The sequence below is a fragment of the Macaca fascicularis genome, chromosome 3, assembly GCF_037993035.2.
Source record: "Macaca fascicularis isolate 582-1 chromosome 3, T2T-MFA8v1.1".
NCBI lineage: Eukaryota > Metazoa > Chordata > Mammalia > Primates > Cercopithecidae > Macaca > Macaca fascicularis.
Genome location: NC_088377.1, coordinates 99,502,908 through 99,518,978, shown reverse-complemented (window position 1 = coordinate 99,518,978; position 16,071 = coordinate 99,502,908). Strand labels below are relative to the sequence as shown.

General features: G+C 43.5%; 1 protein-coding gene across 16 annotated transcripts in view; it reads left to right on the top strand.

Annotated features, from left to right (window-relative positions):
* Positions 1-16,071, top strand: part of MINDY4 (MINDY lysine 48 deubiquitinase 4) — a 131,309-nt gene that overhangs the window by 11,657 nt on the left and 103,581 nt on the right. For all 16 annotated transcript variants that reach the window (XR_012432559.1, XR_012432557.1, XR_012432558.1 and 13 more), the window contains exons 4-5: positions 2,565-2,808; positions 8,056-8,465. Coding sequence is in view for 8 of the 16 variants with exons in the window: in XM_015447578.3 (XP_015303064.3) it covers positions 2,565-2,808; positions 8,056-8,465 (654 nt within the window). In the remaining 8 variants the exon portion in view is untranslated. The remainder of the gene's footprint in view (positions 1-2,564; positions 2,809-8,055; positions 8,466-16,071) is intronic.

Genomic DNA, 16,071 nt, shown 5'->3' with positions numbered 1-16,071 from the left:
CCAATTTATTCTCTTACAGTTCTGCAGGTCAGAAGTGTAAAATCAGTCTCACTAGACTAAAGGCAAAGTGTTAGCAGGCCTGGTTCTGTCTGGAGGTTCTGAGGGGAAAATCCATTTTCTTTTCTTTTTTAGCTTCTAGAGGTCACCTATGTTCCTTGACTCTTGGCCCCTTCTTCCATTTTAAAGCACATCGCTCCAGCCTCTGCTTGTGTTGTTACATCTGCTAACTTTACTACTACCTTTGATCCTCTTGTCTCCTTCTAAGAAGGACCCCTGTAATTACATTGGGTCCACCAGATAATCCCATTTTACGACTCTTAATTTAATCACATCTGTAAAATCCCTTTTACTGTGTAGCTAACCCACTTACGTAGTTAACCATAAGTGGGTTAACCCACTTATCCCTAGTGTTCCATTATTGGAACACTAAGCATGTGGGAGTTATTTATATCCTACTGCTCAAGGTCATCGCCAAGGTCTGATTTTTCACTCATGCAAAAATTCAAAAAATTGCAACCTCTGGCATAAATGGATTAATAGATTCCAGGGATAAGGATGTGAATATCTTTTGGGGGGTCACTGTTCAGCTTCCCACACTCCGTGTTTTCAAAATCTCTGCTGTGAAGTAGTGTTATTATCCTGTTGAGGCTGTCAGAATGGACTACTTTGCGATGGAGAGTAGTTACGATTCACTGTGTTTATTTTAAATTCCATGGTTGTAAGGTTCAAGCACTTGCTTTATTTGATTTTCTTAAAAACAGGGGTATGGTATTGGTATTCTAAAAGGCAACAAAACACTGTAGAGATGGGAAAAATCTGAAAAATAAGCTCTTTAAAAAATCTTAGGAAGAAAATGAATTGGCATCTTGATTGAACCTCTATTATCTGGGAAACAATGACATTAAATTACGACCTTAAGACACTGCAGTCCCCAGCAGTGAGCTTAACTTCCTGGGAATGGGTGCTGTCTTCTGGCTCCATGGAAAAGCATTTCCTTTCCTGAAGGTCGCTGAAAGTCAGGGCATGGGTGTCAAGCTGCCAAAAGGTGGGACCATGACGAGCAATTAGCCTAAGGATTCAGAGGTGCAGGGTTGTAAGGGGCTATGAAGAAGCTCTTCCTCCAAGGCACTCACTGCCTGGCTGGGAAGTGAAATATTTCTGACACAATAAAAAAGCAACTAGGAAGTTGAAGCTCCTGCGTCCTACCCAGTTACCCAAACCAAAAATGTAGGTGTTCTTGCCTCTTCCTTATCTGTCATCTTCTGCATCTGTGAGTCCTGTGAGCTCTTCACCCAGAGTGATAGTAGGCACTTTCCTTCTTTCCTCCTTTCTCTGCCCACCGGCGAGGGCCTCAGTTCACACTCCCATCCTCTCTTCCTGGTTAACTCCTACAGCCCCTCCCTGGTCTCCAGGCCTCTAGTGATCTTCCCTCCCTGGTCTTCAGGCCTCTAGTGATCTTCCCTCAAATCCACCCTTACCCTAAGATAGTGTGAGCTTTCCACGAAAGGAGTCTGGCCATGCCGCTCCCCGGCCAAAGGGCTTCGGACATTCCCTGCAGCTTTCAGGGTAAACTCCTTAGAATACCATGCAGAACCCCATTCCTGACCAGCCCCGGCTGCTCCCCTGAGCACATTCTGCCTTGGAGGCCTGTGTGCTGGGGCTGGGCCTTCTCCTGGGGAGCTCTTGCTGCCTGATTCTCTCAGACTCAGGTGCTGCCTTTTCTGGGAGCCCTTTGGGATTTCCCCAGGCTGGTTCCAGTCCCTTCCTCTGCTTAACATGGCCCAGTCTCAGCACACACGACTGCCCTCCCGCATGTGACCCAGTGCCTGGTAAGCAGCTTAGCATAGGGTAGGGGGCCGTACCCATTTATGGCAGAGCCCAGTAGTAGAAAATAGCTGAGCCTGTGTCACAGGAGTGCTGGCTTCTGGGTGATCAGAGGTAAGATTCCCCTTTGCCTGGGTCTTTCTCTTTGTCTCGTGGGCTCTCTCTCTCTTGTTCTTTCTGAGTGTGTGCTTATTCTCACGGTCTCTCACCTTCTTTTGTTATTTTTTGCTCTCTTCCTTCCTCTCTCTCTCTCTAACACACACACACACACACACACACACACACACACACAGCCATTGGCACACCTGACTCCAGGTTTAACTGAACAGCGGGGAATGCCAAGTTTGCTGTGGGTCTTCTCCACGCCTCTCAGTGGTGTGCGGCAAGGCGGGGCTTCACATACCCCATGACTGTACTGAAAGATTATAGTCTTCCTTAGTCATTCAGGTCTGGAAGACTAAGGACGCTCTTTAGTCTTAAGGACTTGAGGAGTCCTGTTATGGCTCATCATCTCTGAATTTGTTTGCTTGTTTACTGGCCTTATTTTGTAGGGCAGACTTGCCCTGATACCAGAGTATTGTCTGTTCCTTGTCTTTCATGATAATGCACTGGCTGGTTAGAAGTCATCATAGACTTGTTAATGGGCTTGCTTTGAGTGCCCATTGAATGTGGAATTTGCTATCTTTGTTATTGATTCCTTCTGGGGAGTCTGTTTTAATGGAAATATTCCTTTTTCACAGACATGACAATCTTGATGGAGATGTACTTGGTAATTTTGTATCATCTAAAAGGCCTCCACACAAAAGTAAGCCCATGCAGACGGTTCTGGGTGAAACTCCTATGTTGGCTTCTGCGTGGGAGAAGACGGACAAGCTTCACTTGGAGCCCTCCTTGGATGTGAAGAGGATGGGAGAGAATTCCAGGCCAAAGTCTGGTCTGATTGTGCAAGGCATGATGGCTGGGCCCATCGCCAGCTCCCCACAGGTGGGGCTATTGCTCTTTCTGTTGTTATGAGATTGGAGGCTGAGGACTGGGCCAGGCTTAAGGCACGCCTGGGTTTATTTGGGGTACCCCACAGGACAGTCCGAGAAGAAGGCCTGTGCGTGGGGTGGGAAGTACACTGCCTCTGTTTTCTCCCTGGCTCGACTGTCAGTGACCCATGAGGCCTTGAGCAGGTCTCCTTTCCTGCCCTTAGCTTACCCATTTTGTCTGTGAGGTGGATGCCATGGTTTTCTATTCCTCTGCTGGGTGAGAATACCTGCTCAGCTTTGTCTTTGCAATTCAGGAGTGGAGAACCTATCCAGGTTTAGAGAGCATCTTCAGGCTGAGTGTGGTGGCTCACGCCTGTAATCCCAACACTTTGGGAGGCCAAGGTGGAAGAATCGCTTGAGCCTAGGAATTGAGCCTGGGCAACATAGGGAGACACTTGTCCCACTGCCCCATCTCTACAAAAAATTAAAAAGTTAGCTAGGTGTGGTGGTGTGCATCTGTAGTCCTAGATACTTAGGTGGCTGAGTGGGGAGGATTGCTTGAGCCTGGGAGGTTGAGGCTACAGTGAGCTGTGATCATGTGACTGTGCTCTGGCCTGGGCAAGAGTGAGACCCTGTGTGAAAAAAAAAGAAAAAAGAAAAAAAAAAAAAAAAAGAAAAAAACCAGAGAGCATCTTTTAAAATAAATGTGAAACATGATAGTTAAAAGGGACTAAAACCCCAAAGCCTTATGGTTTCATTTATTCTGCTTTTATTTTTTTCTCTTTCAAAAAAAGATTCTAAAAATTTCACATTGTTGTTTTATAGTCTCCCTTACAGGGTGACCATGGTAGAGTTCCATTAGGCAGAGAGACAAAACCAAATCAGAGACATATGTAAAAGAAGTTTGCAAAACAACAAACAGAAAAGCAAAGCAAAAGTAAACACCAAACTCAAAGTGCCACGTCAGTCAAATCAGGGAGCCTGAGCCAACAAAAAATAGGTGTCTGTGTCCACCTGCGCTCTCACTTACCTGCTGTATGTTTAGGTGTGGTGTAGGTGCTGGCACTGTTCTCTCAGTTCATTTGGAATTAGGACAGAAAGAAGTGAGTCCTCTCCCTGCCCCTGGCTCCATCTTGTGGGATCTTTGGTCAAGGTTTTTATTTCTCTTGGCTGCAGTCTCTTCTATTAGACCAGCTGTCTGAGGCCCCTTAGGGCTCTGGGATTTCAGTATCATGCAATCTTGGGGTCCAGATCAAGGAAGAGCCTGCCCGCCACTGTGTAGTTCAGGCCACAGCTCACCTTGGTGTCATACCCCATCCTAGGCCTTCTTGTTGAAGAAGGACATTCATAAACTGAACCCTGTCCAGAGGAAAGGGGCTAGAATGGTGAACAGTTTGGAGGAAATTAAAAGGTTTAGAGATGTTTAATCTTGTGGGAGATTGGCAGAATGTAAGAGATTTCTTTGAATATGGAGGTTGGAATAGCCTGTCTCCATGTGAGATAAACTCTGTTTGCAATCTTGAGCTTAGTCTGTAAGCCTCCTGAGAGCAGGACACTGTTGTGTTTCTGTGTAGTGCGTGGTGTGTGCTTGCTGGCACCATTGTTGGGTTGAGTGGTGTAGCCTTGCCTGGTGGCTCCAGACAGCACAACTGGCACCAGTGGATGGAGGTTGGTATAGGAGCCCTCCATTAGTCAGAGCCACTTCAGCAGTGAAGTTTGTTTTGAAAAGGACTCAGCTAGTTGTGTGAAAGGGAAGTTAGGTCACCCATCTGCTGGGGACACTGTGGAAGGAGCCCTGCCTGGGTGACAGTTTAGACTTACATCAGTGGTTCTTAGACTTTTAGCCTCAGGCTGTCTTTATACTCTTAAAATTATTGTGGAGTGCAAAGAGCTTTTGTTTATGTAGGTGTGTCTATTGCTATTTACTATATTTGAAATTAAAAGTGAGAAGTTAAAAATACTTACAAAAATCATTAAAAATAACAGTACTAAACCTATTACATGTAACATGATATATTTTAATAAAAAATACATTTTTCAAAACAAAACATTAGTGAGATGAGTAGCATTGTTTTACATATTTTTGCAGATCTCTTTAACGTCTGGTTTAGTAGTAGATAGTTCAAGCCTCATATTTGCTTTTGCATCCAGCGTGTTGCAATATGGTATTTTGGTTGAAGTGTGTGAAGAAAATCTGGCCTCACCTAGATAAGCAGTTGGAAAAGGGAAAAGTATTTTAATAGTCTTTTCAGAAAACTGAGGTTTTTTTTTTTTTGATGCTACACCGAAACTAGACAAGTTGTAGTTTCTTAATGTGAAATCTTAAACCATATCAGTGAACTTTTTGTACCTTATCAATTTCCCTTGGTATGTCTTGCACTTTGAATTTTTTACCCCTGAAAGATTTAGTAACTTGATATATTGGTCATTTGGAAAATATTGGTTACTGAGTTATATAGATCTTCCAAATGTGGACACATCTCATTAGACAAAAAGAAAATCGCACCAAAGAATTTCATTTGTTGATGTCACTCCCAGCTGATCCAAGAAGTTTTTAAGTATTGCAAAGCTCTCAAACTCACAGTGGCAGTTAGAAGTTTTCCAAAATTCTAATTTTTACCTGACAGCTTGTGTTTTATCACTGACAAAAATACACCATTTGTTTCCCTTGAGGTGACAGGCTCAATTGATTTTCAAGAAAATGCCTGCCAAATACCCACGCTTGAGTAACCATAGTTTGTCTGTCAGTGGTTCCATGAAAAAACCAGCAAGCTCACTCGCAGCCTAGACAGTCGTGCAGTGCCAGCTGCCATCCTCCATGCTCAGCGGAATGCCTGCACGCCCCTCCCACTGTATCACTCAGGGTGTTGAAGAGATGTGTGCTGGAGAGTCTAAGGGCATAAAATGAATACTTTTTATGTGTCAGCATGGACATTCCTCAGTGAAGTCAGCACTTTGTTCACCTATTTTCACTGTGAGTGTGCAGGTAAAGAGGGCCTTGGGCACTAGTAGAGTTTGGTGCCACTGCTTTGTTTCGTGCTTGGGACCAGCAGTTTTTCCCACTGTTGCTTTGTGCACAAAGTCAGCACAGTGGAAAAAGGCACCTGGGACCAGCAGTTTTTCCCACTGTTGCTTCGTGCACAAAGTCAACACAGTGGAAAAAGGTAAATTGTGTCATCTTACTACTATCAAAATAGTTTTGAATTCCCTAAAAGGCTCTAGGGACTCTTAGGGGTTGGTGGACTACTCTGGGGACCAGTGAACCAGAGGAACACCAGGGTCCTGTCCCAGCATGACGTCCTGATCATCAAGTGTGTGCAGTGGAGGTCCCCTTTGTACCTGCGCTGTGAGGGAGATGGCTTGGACCCGCTTCGCCGCCGAGGGCATTGCTGCAAACTTCTCCTTTTGGTAATTGTTTTGGGAGGTGGTATCTGAAACCCGCAAAGGATGTTGAAGGAAGGGTTGCTATAGAATTCGCCAGATTCTCTAGAAGGGACATTGTGGCCTTTGAGTACCTTGGCCATACTTACTGGTTGCTCAGGAGAAAAGAGCCAAAGATTGTTGGGTATTTCATCATTTTTACTACATCACTTCTGTATTTAAGAATGACTTAAGAGGCTGGGCTCCCTGCAGCAGCTCCAGCTCCCTTCGGCCAGAAGTTTGAGTCTCCTTGGGAATGATGACTAATGTCTTCCCCACTTTGTGCAGGGGATGTCCTGAGTGGCTTTGGGAGGAGGTTTATAGTGCTTAGTAATGTCTGCTTAGCCAGAACATTACAAAATTAAGGTTTCCTTATTCCAGCCCAGGCTTTACTATTTGGTCTTGGATTATTTCTGGAAATATTGAGAGGTTCAGAATTTTAAACCAAGGAAAAGCCTGGTATGTCTGTCTTTGTCTCCCCACCCTCCCATTAGTAACAACACGAGTTCCCATTTCCTCCACTAATCTTTGACAGTAAGGGAGGATATTTGGATATTTAATTGACTCCTCTAGAATTCCTTCATTTCAAACACTAAGCAAATCTTGAGTGCCTATTAGGTATACGCTGCTGAGCTGGGTGCCCTGTGAACACCAGAGGCAAATTAAGAATGACCTCTGCCATCAGGAGGGGGTTAAGACCATATGTAAGTGGGCACAGGGCAAATACATGTAGGAGTAGTGAGCGTTTGCTGACTGCTGCAGTACGTCTGGCTCTGTGCTAGTGCCTTGCACGGGTCTCATTTCATCCTCTGTACAGTCTTGTCGGAGAGAAGTACTACAGTTGCCTCATCCCTCGTCCAAAACCTTTGGGCTGGATGTCTTTTGGAATTTATATATATGTATATTTTAAATTTGGAAAGGAAGTACAGTGCATGAGACACATACCACATAATGCCTTTTGTAGGGTTTGTGGTAGCACCCCATGAGCAAAAAACATGACCATTTCAGCAACTCCATGTAAGAGTGAATATTCACATTTTAAAAAGACTATAAGCAGCCTCACAACAGTTAAGAATTTACCACAGGATTTTTAAAAACCTTTCATTTTCAGAGGTTTTGGGATTTATTTATTTATTTTTTTTGAGACGGTGTCTCGCTGGCCCAGGCTGGAGTACAGTAATGTGATCTCGACTCACTGCAATCTCTGCCTTCTGGGTTTAAGTGGTTCTCCTGCTTCCACCTCCCGAGTAGCTGAGATTACAGTCATGCACCACCAGGCCTGGCTATTTTTTTGTATTTTTAGTAGATATGGGGTTTCACCATGTTGGCCAGGCTGGTCTCGAATTCCTGGCCTCAAGTGATCCGCCCGCCTTGGCCTCCCAAAGTGCTAGGATTACAGGCGTGAACCACCATCCCCAGCCTGGTTTTGGGATTTAGAAATGACAGGTAGTGGATTGTGGACTGGTTATATTACAGGTGAGGAAATCAGGGACAGGGAAGTTAAGCAGCCTGCCACAGGTGACACAGCTGGTAGGTGGTAATGCAGACTGGAGTGACGGCTTCACCTGCTGCATGAACCTGCTCTCTGTAGGGGCTGCGAGAGAAAGGCCCAGGCCTGCTCTGAGGTTCCGGCAGGTGGGGCGTGCATCACTGAAAGCACAGAGGTGGCAGCATTTGAGTAGCTCCTCAAAGAATAGGCAGGATTTTAAGGGAAAGAGTCAGGGGTGGGAAAATACATTCCTGGGAGAGACATCACATCATGGGCAAATGCTTGAAGTGGGATCTGTGTTTTCCAGCTCCCCTCAAGGGTCCTCACTGCTTTTGTCCTTACTCCCTTTAGGATTCTTTTCACAGACACTCTCTGAGACGGTCCTCACCCTCAAGCAGCTCCACCCAACCCCAAGAAGAGAGCCGGAAGGTCCCTGAGCTCTTTGTCCGTACCCAACAGGACATTCTGGCCTCGAGCAGCAGCTCCCCCTCCAGGACCTCTCTGGGTCAGCTTAGTGAACTGACCGTAGAAAAGCGGAAGAGCACTGCCAGCAGCCCTCCCCATCTGCCCAGCAAAGGGCTGCCCCCGCGGGACAGGGCCAGGCCGAGAGATCTTTCTGAGGACAGCCCAACGGTGGATGGCAGCACAGACGTGGACAGGATGCCCTTGAAGCTCTACTTGCCTGGTGGTAATTCCAGGATGACCCAGGAGAGGCTGGAAAGAGCGTTCAAACGGCAGGGCAGCCAGCCCGTACCTGTCAGGTGAGTGTGCCACGCAAAGGTGATGGCTTTTCAAAAAGAAACTCCACCTCTCCCATGTTGTCTAGTCCCTAATGGCTCCCAAGGGGCCTTCTTAGGCTTCTTGGTCTCTCAGAACAAGCCTGAGAAGTAACCAGCAAGGCAGAGTTTGTTATGGTCTACCAGGAAGAAAACTCAGCCAGAGCTCACACACCTGGAAAGCTGAAGAATGCTCTAGATAGGGGTGTCCAACCTTTCGGCTTCCCTGGGCCACACTGGAAGAAGACTTGTCTTGGACCACACATAAAATACACTAACAATAGTTGATGAGCTAAAAAAAATCACAAACAAACCTCAATGTTTTAAGAAACTTTATGAATTTGTGTTGGGCTGCATTCAAAGCCGTCCTAGGCTGCATGTGGGCTGCAGGTTGGACAAGCTTGCTTTGGCAGATGGGCTCAAAACATACCTGCAGCAACATGGCCAGGCAGACGTGGCTAAGAGTTTCTTGTGGGAAGCCAGAGATACAGTGATGAATCAGCTCCCACAAGGATCCCTTAGGGCATTATTTCTATTTTATTTTATTTTTCACCCTATGCTTACTTTTATTCTTTACAGTAGGCCTTGATGATTCCTACATTGATTGATTTTTTTAATGTTAAACCAACCTTACATTCTAAGAATAAATCCCACTTGGCTATGATAGATTATCTTTTTGTATATCATTGGATTTGACTTATTAATATTTCGTGTACGGATTTTATGTATAAGTTTATGAAGGAGATTGGCGGGCATATTTCCTTTCTTGCAACAGCTTTGTCAGTTGCTGATACCTAGGTTATGCTAGAAGTGGTCCCTCTTTTTCTATCCCCTTGAAGAGTGAGTATAAGATTGATGTGATTTCTTCCTTAAATATTTGGGAGAATTTACTGGAGAAATTTTCTGTGCATTAGGTTGAAAGGTTTAAATTATGTATTCAGTTAAATCTTTTGAATTCAAATTTCAAGTTTCTTCTTGTGTAAGTTTTGGCAAGTTGTATTTTTTCAAAGACTTTGGCCACTATATATATATGTTTTTAATTTATTGGTATAAAATTGTATAATTATATTATCCTCTTATTATCACTTTGAAGTTTGTAAGATCTATAGTTATGTCTCTGTTTCATTCCTGAGATTGGTAATTTATGTTCTTTCTCTTTTAACTGGTCTCACTAGGAATTTGTCATTTGTGTAATATACTCAAAGAAAACTTTTGGCTTTCTGTTTGTTTTCTATTTCATTGACCTCTGCTCTTATTTTTATTATTTTCTTAATTCTATTCTCTTTGAGTTTGATTTGCTATTATTTCCTAGTTTACTGATTCTCAGCCTTCTTCTTTTGTAATATCTTTTAAAGCTGCACATTTCTCTGTAAGTAATGCTTTGTCTGTATTCCATAAGTTAATATGTTAAATATTCATATAACTTAGTTAATATATTTTCTAATTCCCATTGTGGTTTCTTTTTTTTTTTAACCCATGGGTTATTTAGACATGTACTACTAATTTCATATATTTAGGGTATTTTTTTGTTTATATATATAGTTTATACATTATTTTTTGTTTATGTAATTATTTGTATATATTATTTATGATTACAATCCTTTGATATTTGCTGAGATTTCCTTCTAGTATATATTTAAAGCTTATCTCTGATAAGCAGCATGTATTTGGAACTTTAAATCTAGTCTGATAATTTTTTATTCTAGTTGGAATAATTATGGCATTTTTATTTTCTTTTTACTTGAATAACTTCCTTTAGTATTTTTTTTAGCAGGTATGTTAATTTTTTTTTCTAGTTTTTGTTTGGAAATGTCTTTGGTTTACTTTTTTTTTTTTTTTTTGGAGACAGGGTCTCAGTCTGTCACTTAGGATGGAGCGCAGTGGCACAATCACAACTCACTGCAGCCTTGACCTCCCGGGCTCAGGCGATCCTCCCACCTTAGCTTCTTAAGTACCTGGGACCACAGATGCACTAATTTCCACACACCTGGCTAATGCTTTGTATTTTTTGTAGAGACGGGATTTCGTTATGTTGCCCAGGCTGGTCGTGAACTCCTGGGCTCAAGCGAACCTCCCATCGTGGGCCCAGGGTAGGTATTCTCATATAACACATGGTAGGGAGGGGCTGCCTGTGGAAGAGCAGCCCACTTCCAAGAGGAAAAAGTGCAAAGCTGAGCCTAAATGCCTTTTATTTTTTATGGAATTTATCAGTTATATAATTCACAATTCCTCCCTTAGGGTGGAGTGATTAAAGAGGGGGAGAATGGCCAGGTGGGCCAGACTAGCAGAGCCCTCTTCAAACTTCTAGAAAACACTGGGAGTTGAGAAAAAGCATCCTTCAAACCAGCAGTTGTTATCCCCATTTCACAGATGAGGAAACTGAGGCACAGAGAATCCAAGGAACCTGACAAGATTTCTGGGTGGATGCAGATCCAAGGGCGCACAGACTGGCAAATGGAATATGGGCTGGATTTTGGCTCTCTCTCACTCCCTCAGTGAGGCGTCTTTGTGTAGTGCACATACTGTACAACTCTACACAGTGCTCTTGATTTGAAACCAGGGCCAAAGTAATCCCAGTGGTAAATGTATCTGCATCCCCTACCCTTCCCAACTCCCCTCCATCAGTGCCCCCTTCCCCTTGTTGTTTAATTCAGTTTGGTAAACAGGGGTCTCAGTCTTAGTGTGTACCAGGTCCTGTGAGTTCCTCAAGGGGAGAAACGCATGTGCACATATAATTCTTCTAAAGCATGGGAAAGTACAGTGAGATGACATCAGAGCTGGCCATTAGCACAGAGCCAGCTCCACTACTCTGTCCTAAGGAAGCTGGAGGAGAGGGGCTACTTGGGGCTCTTTTAGGGCCTCCAAATATCAGGTTCAGGAAAATCCATGGAAGTCACACCTAGGGGCAAAGGTGGGGTTAGGGGGCAGGTGGAGGATGCAACCTGCTGAGATGTTAGGGGGTGTGAGTATCTGTGCAGTCAGGCACTCCTAACTCTGACTCCTCAGATCTGACCCCAGGAGCTGAAGGGACTATTTTCTGGTTTATTTTTTGTTTTTGTTTTTCTTCTGTGTCCTTTGATATCGAAAGATGCTTGGATTCCTTTGGAGGGGGAGATGCACTCTGATTTTTTGAATTTCTAGCTTTTCTGCACTGCTTTTTCCCCATCTTTGTGGTTTTATCTGCCTTTGGTCTTTGATGATGGTGACGTACTGGTGGGGTTTTGATGTGGATGTCCTTTCTGTTTGTTAGTTTTCCTTCTAACAGTCAGGACCCTCAGCTGTAGGTCTGTTGGAGTTTGCTTGAGGTCCACTCCAGACCCTGTTTGCCTGTGTATCAGCAGCGGAGGCTGCAGAAGATAGAATATTGCTGAACAGTGAGTGTTGCTGTCTGATTCTTGCTCAGGAAGCTTTGTCTCAGGGGTGTACCCTGCCATGTGAGGTGTGAGGTGTCAGTCTGCACCTAGTGGAGGATGTCTCCCAGTCAGGCTGAGGGGGGTCAGGGACCCACTTGAGCAGGCGGTCTGTCCGTTCTCAGATCTCAACCTCTGTGCTGGGAGATCCACTGCTATCTTCAAAGCTATCAGACAGGGGCATTTACCTCTGCCAAGGTTTCTGCTGCTTTTTGTTTAGCTATGCCCTGTCCCCAGAGGAGGAGTCTGCAGAGGCAGGCCTCCTTGAGCTGTGGTGGGCTCCACCCAATTCGAGCTTCCCAGTGGCTTTGTTTACCCACTTAAGCTTCAGCAATGGTGGGCGCCCCTCCCCCAGCCTTGCTGCCACCTTGCAGTTAGATCTCAGACTGCTGTGCTAGCAACAAGGGAGGCTCCATGGGCGTGGGACCCTCCCGGCCAGGTGTGGGATATAATCTCCTGGTGTGCCGTTTGCTAAGACCCTTGGTAAAGCACAGTATTAGGGTGGGAGTTACTCGATTTTCCAGGTGTTGTATATCTCAGTTTCCCTTGGCTAGGAAAAGGGATTCCCTTCCCCCTTGCGCTTCCCAGGTGAGGCGATGCCTCGCCCTGCTTCAGCTCTCGCTGGTCGGGCTGCACCAGCTGACCAGCACTGATTGTCCGGCACTCCCCAGCGAGATGAACATGGTACCTCAGTTGAAAATGCAGAAATCACCAATCTTCTGTGTCACTCACACTGGAAGCTGGAGGCTGGAGCTGTTCCTATTCGGCCATCTTGGGCCCGAGCAACAGAACAAAGCTGGATGGAGAATGACTTTGATGAGTTGAGAGAAGAAGGCTTCAGTTGATCAAGCTTCTCAGAGCTAAAAGAGGAACTACGTAACCAGTGCAAAGAAGCTAAAAACCTTGAAAAAAGAATGGATGAATGGATAACTAGAATAATCAATGCAGAGAAGACCTTAAAAGAACTGATAGAGATGAAAACCATAACACAAGAACTACGTGACAAATGCACAAGCTTCAGTAACCGACTCGATCAACTGGAAGAAAGAGTATCAGCGATTGAAGATCAAATGAATGAAATGAAGCAAGAAGTGTGGAGAAAAAAGAGTAAAAAGAAATGAACAAAGCCTCCAAGAAGTATGGGATTATGTGAAAAGACCAAATCTACGTCTGATTGGTGTGCCTGAAAGTGACAGGGAAAATGGAACCAAGTTGGAAAACACTCTGCAGGATATCATCCAGGAGAACTTCCCCAACCTAGCAATGCAGGCCAACGTTCAAATTCAGGAAATACAGAGAATGCCACAAAGATACTCCTTGAGAAGAGCAGCTCCAAGACATGTAATTGTCAGATTCACCAAAGTTGAAATGAAGGAAAAAATGTTAAGGGCAGCCAGAGAGAAAGGTCGGGTTACACACAAAGGGAAGCCCATCAGACTAACAGCAGATCTCTCAGCAGAAACTCTCCAAGCCAGAAGAGAGTGGGGGCCAATATTCAACATTCTTAAAAGAATTTTCAACCCACAAATTCATATCCAGCCAAACTAAGTTTCATAAGTGAAGGAGAAATAAAATCCTTTACAGACAAACAAATGCTGAGAGATTTTGTCACCACCAGGCCTGCCCTACAAGAGATCCTGAAGGAAGCACTAAACATGGAAAGGAACAACAGGTACCAGCCATTGCAAAAACATGTCAAAATGTTTGTCTGTCCTTCGATGCTAGGAAGAAACTGCATCAACTAGTGAGCAAAATAACCAGCTAATATCATAATGACAGGATCAAGTTCACACATAACAATATTAACCTTAAATGTAAATGGACTAAATGGTCCAATTAAAAGACACAGACTGGCAAACTGGATAAAGAGTCAAGACCCATCAGTTTGCTGTATTCAGGAGACCCATCTCACATGCAGAGATACACTTAACCTCAACATAAAGGGATGGAGGAAGATCTACCAAGCAAATGGAAAACAAAAAAAAGCAGGGGTTGCAATCCTAGTCCCTGATAAAACAGACTTTAAGCCATCAAAGATCAAAGGAGACAAAGAAGGCCATTACATAATGGTAAAGGGATCAATTCATCAGAAAGAGCTAACTATCCTAAATATATATGCACCCAATACAGGAGCACCCAGATTCATAAAGCAAGTCCTTCGAGACTTACAAAGAGACTTAGACTCCCATACAATAATAATGGGAGACTTTAACACCCCACTGTCAGCATTAGACAGATCAACAAGACAGAAAGTTAACAAGGATATCCAGGAATTGAACTCAACTCTGCACCAAGCGGACGTAGTAGACATCTACAGAACTCTCCACCCCAAATCAACAGAATATACATTCTTCTCAGCACCACATTGCACTTATTCCAAAATTGACCACATAGTTGGAAGTAAAGCACTCCTCAGCAAATGTAAAAAACAGAAATTATAACAAACTATCTCTCAGACCACAGTGCAATTAAACTAGAACTCAGGACTAAGAAACTCAATCAAAACTGCTCAACTACATGGAAACTGAACAACCTGCTCCTGAATGACTACTGGGTACGTAACGAAATGAAGGCAGAAATAAAGATATTCTTTGAAACCAATGAGAACAAAGATACAACATACCGGAATCTCTGGGACACATTTAAAGCAGTGTGTAGAGGGAAATTTATAGCACTAAATGCCCACCAGAGAAAGCAGGAAAGATCTAAAATTGACACCCTAACATCACAATTAAAAGAACTAGAGAAGCAAGAGCAAACACATTCCAAAGCTAGCAGAAGGCAAGAAATAACTAAGATCAGAGCAGAAGTGAAGGAGAGAGAGACACAAAAAACCCTCCAAAAAATCAATGAATCCAGGAGCTGGTATTTTGAAAAGATCAACAAAATCGATAGACTGCTAGCAAGACTAATAAAGAAGAAAAGAGAGAAGAATCAAATAGATGCAATAAAAAATGATAAAGGGGATATCACCACTGACCCCACAGAAATACAAACTACCATCAGAGAATACTATAAACACCTCTACACAAATAAACTAGAAAACCTAGATGAAATGGATAATTTCCTGGACACTTACACTCTCCCAAGACTAAACCAGGAAGAAGTTGTATCCCTGAATAGACCAACAGCAGGCTCTGAAATTGAGGCAATAATTAATAGCCTACCAACCAAAAAAAGTCCAGGACCAGACGGATTCACAGCCGAATTCTACCAGAAGTACAAGGAGGAGTTGGTACCATTCCTTCTGAAACTATTCCAGTCAATAGAAAAAGAGGGAATCCTCCCTAACTTATTTTACGAGGCCAACATCATCCTGATACCATAGCCTGACAGAGATACAACAAAAAAAGAGAATTTTAGACCAATATCCCTGACGAATACCGATGCAAAAATCCTCAATAAAATACTGGCAAACCGAATCCAGCAGCACATCAAAAAGCTTATCCACCATGATCAAGTGGGCTTCATCCCTGGGATGCAAGGCTGGTTCAACATACACAAATCAATAAATGTAATCCAGCGTATAAACAGAACCAAAGACAAAAACCACATGATTATCTCAATAGATGCAGAAAAGGCCTTTGACAAAATTCAACAGCCCTTCATGCTAAAAACTCTCAATAAATTCGGTATTGATGGAACATATCTCAAAATAGTAAGAACTATTTATGACAAACCCACAGCCAATATCATACTGAATGGGCAAAAACTGGAAGCATTCCCTTTGAAAATTGGCACAAGACAGGGATGCCCTCTCTCACCACTCCTATTCAACATAGTGTTGGAAGTTCTTGCTAGGGCAATCAGGCAAGAGAAAGAAATAAAGGGTATTCAGTTAGGAAAAGAAGTCAAATTGTCCCTGTTTGCAGATGACATGATTGTATATTTAGAAAACCCCATCGTCTCAGCCCAAAATCTCCTTAAGTTGATAAGCAACTTCAGCAAAGTCTCAGGATACAAAATCAGTGTGCAAAAATCACAAGCATTCTTATACACCAGTAACAGACAGAGAGCCAAATCATGAATGAACTCCCATTCACAATAGCTTCAAAGAGGATAAAATACCTAGGAATCCAACTTACAAGGGATGTAAAGGACCTCTTCAAGGAGAGTTACAAACCACTGCTCAGTGAAATAAAAGAGGACACAAACAAATGGAAGAACATACCATGCTCATG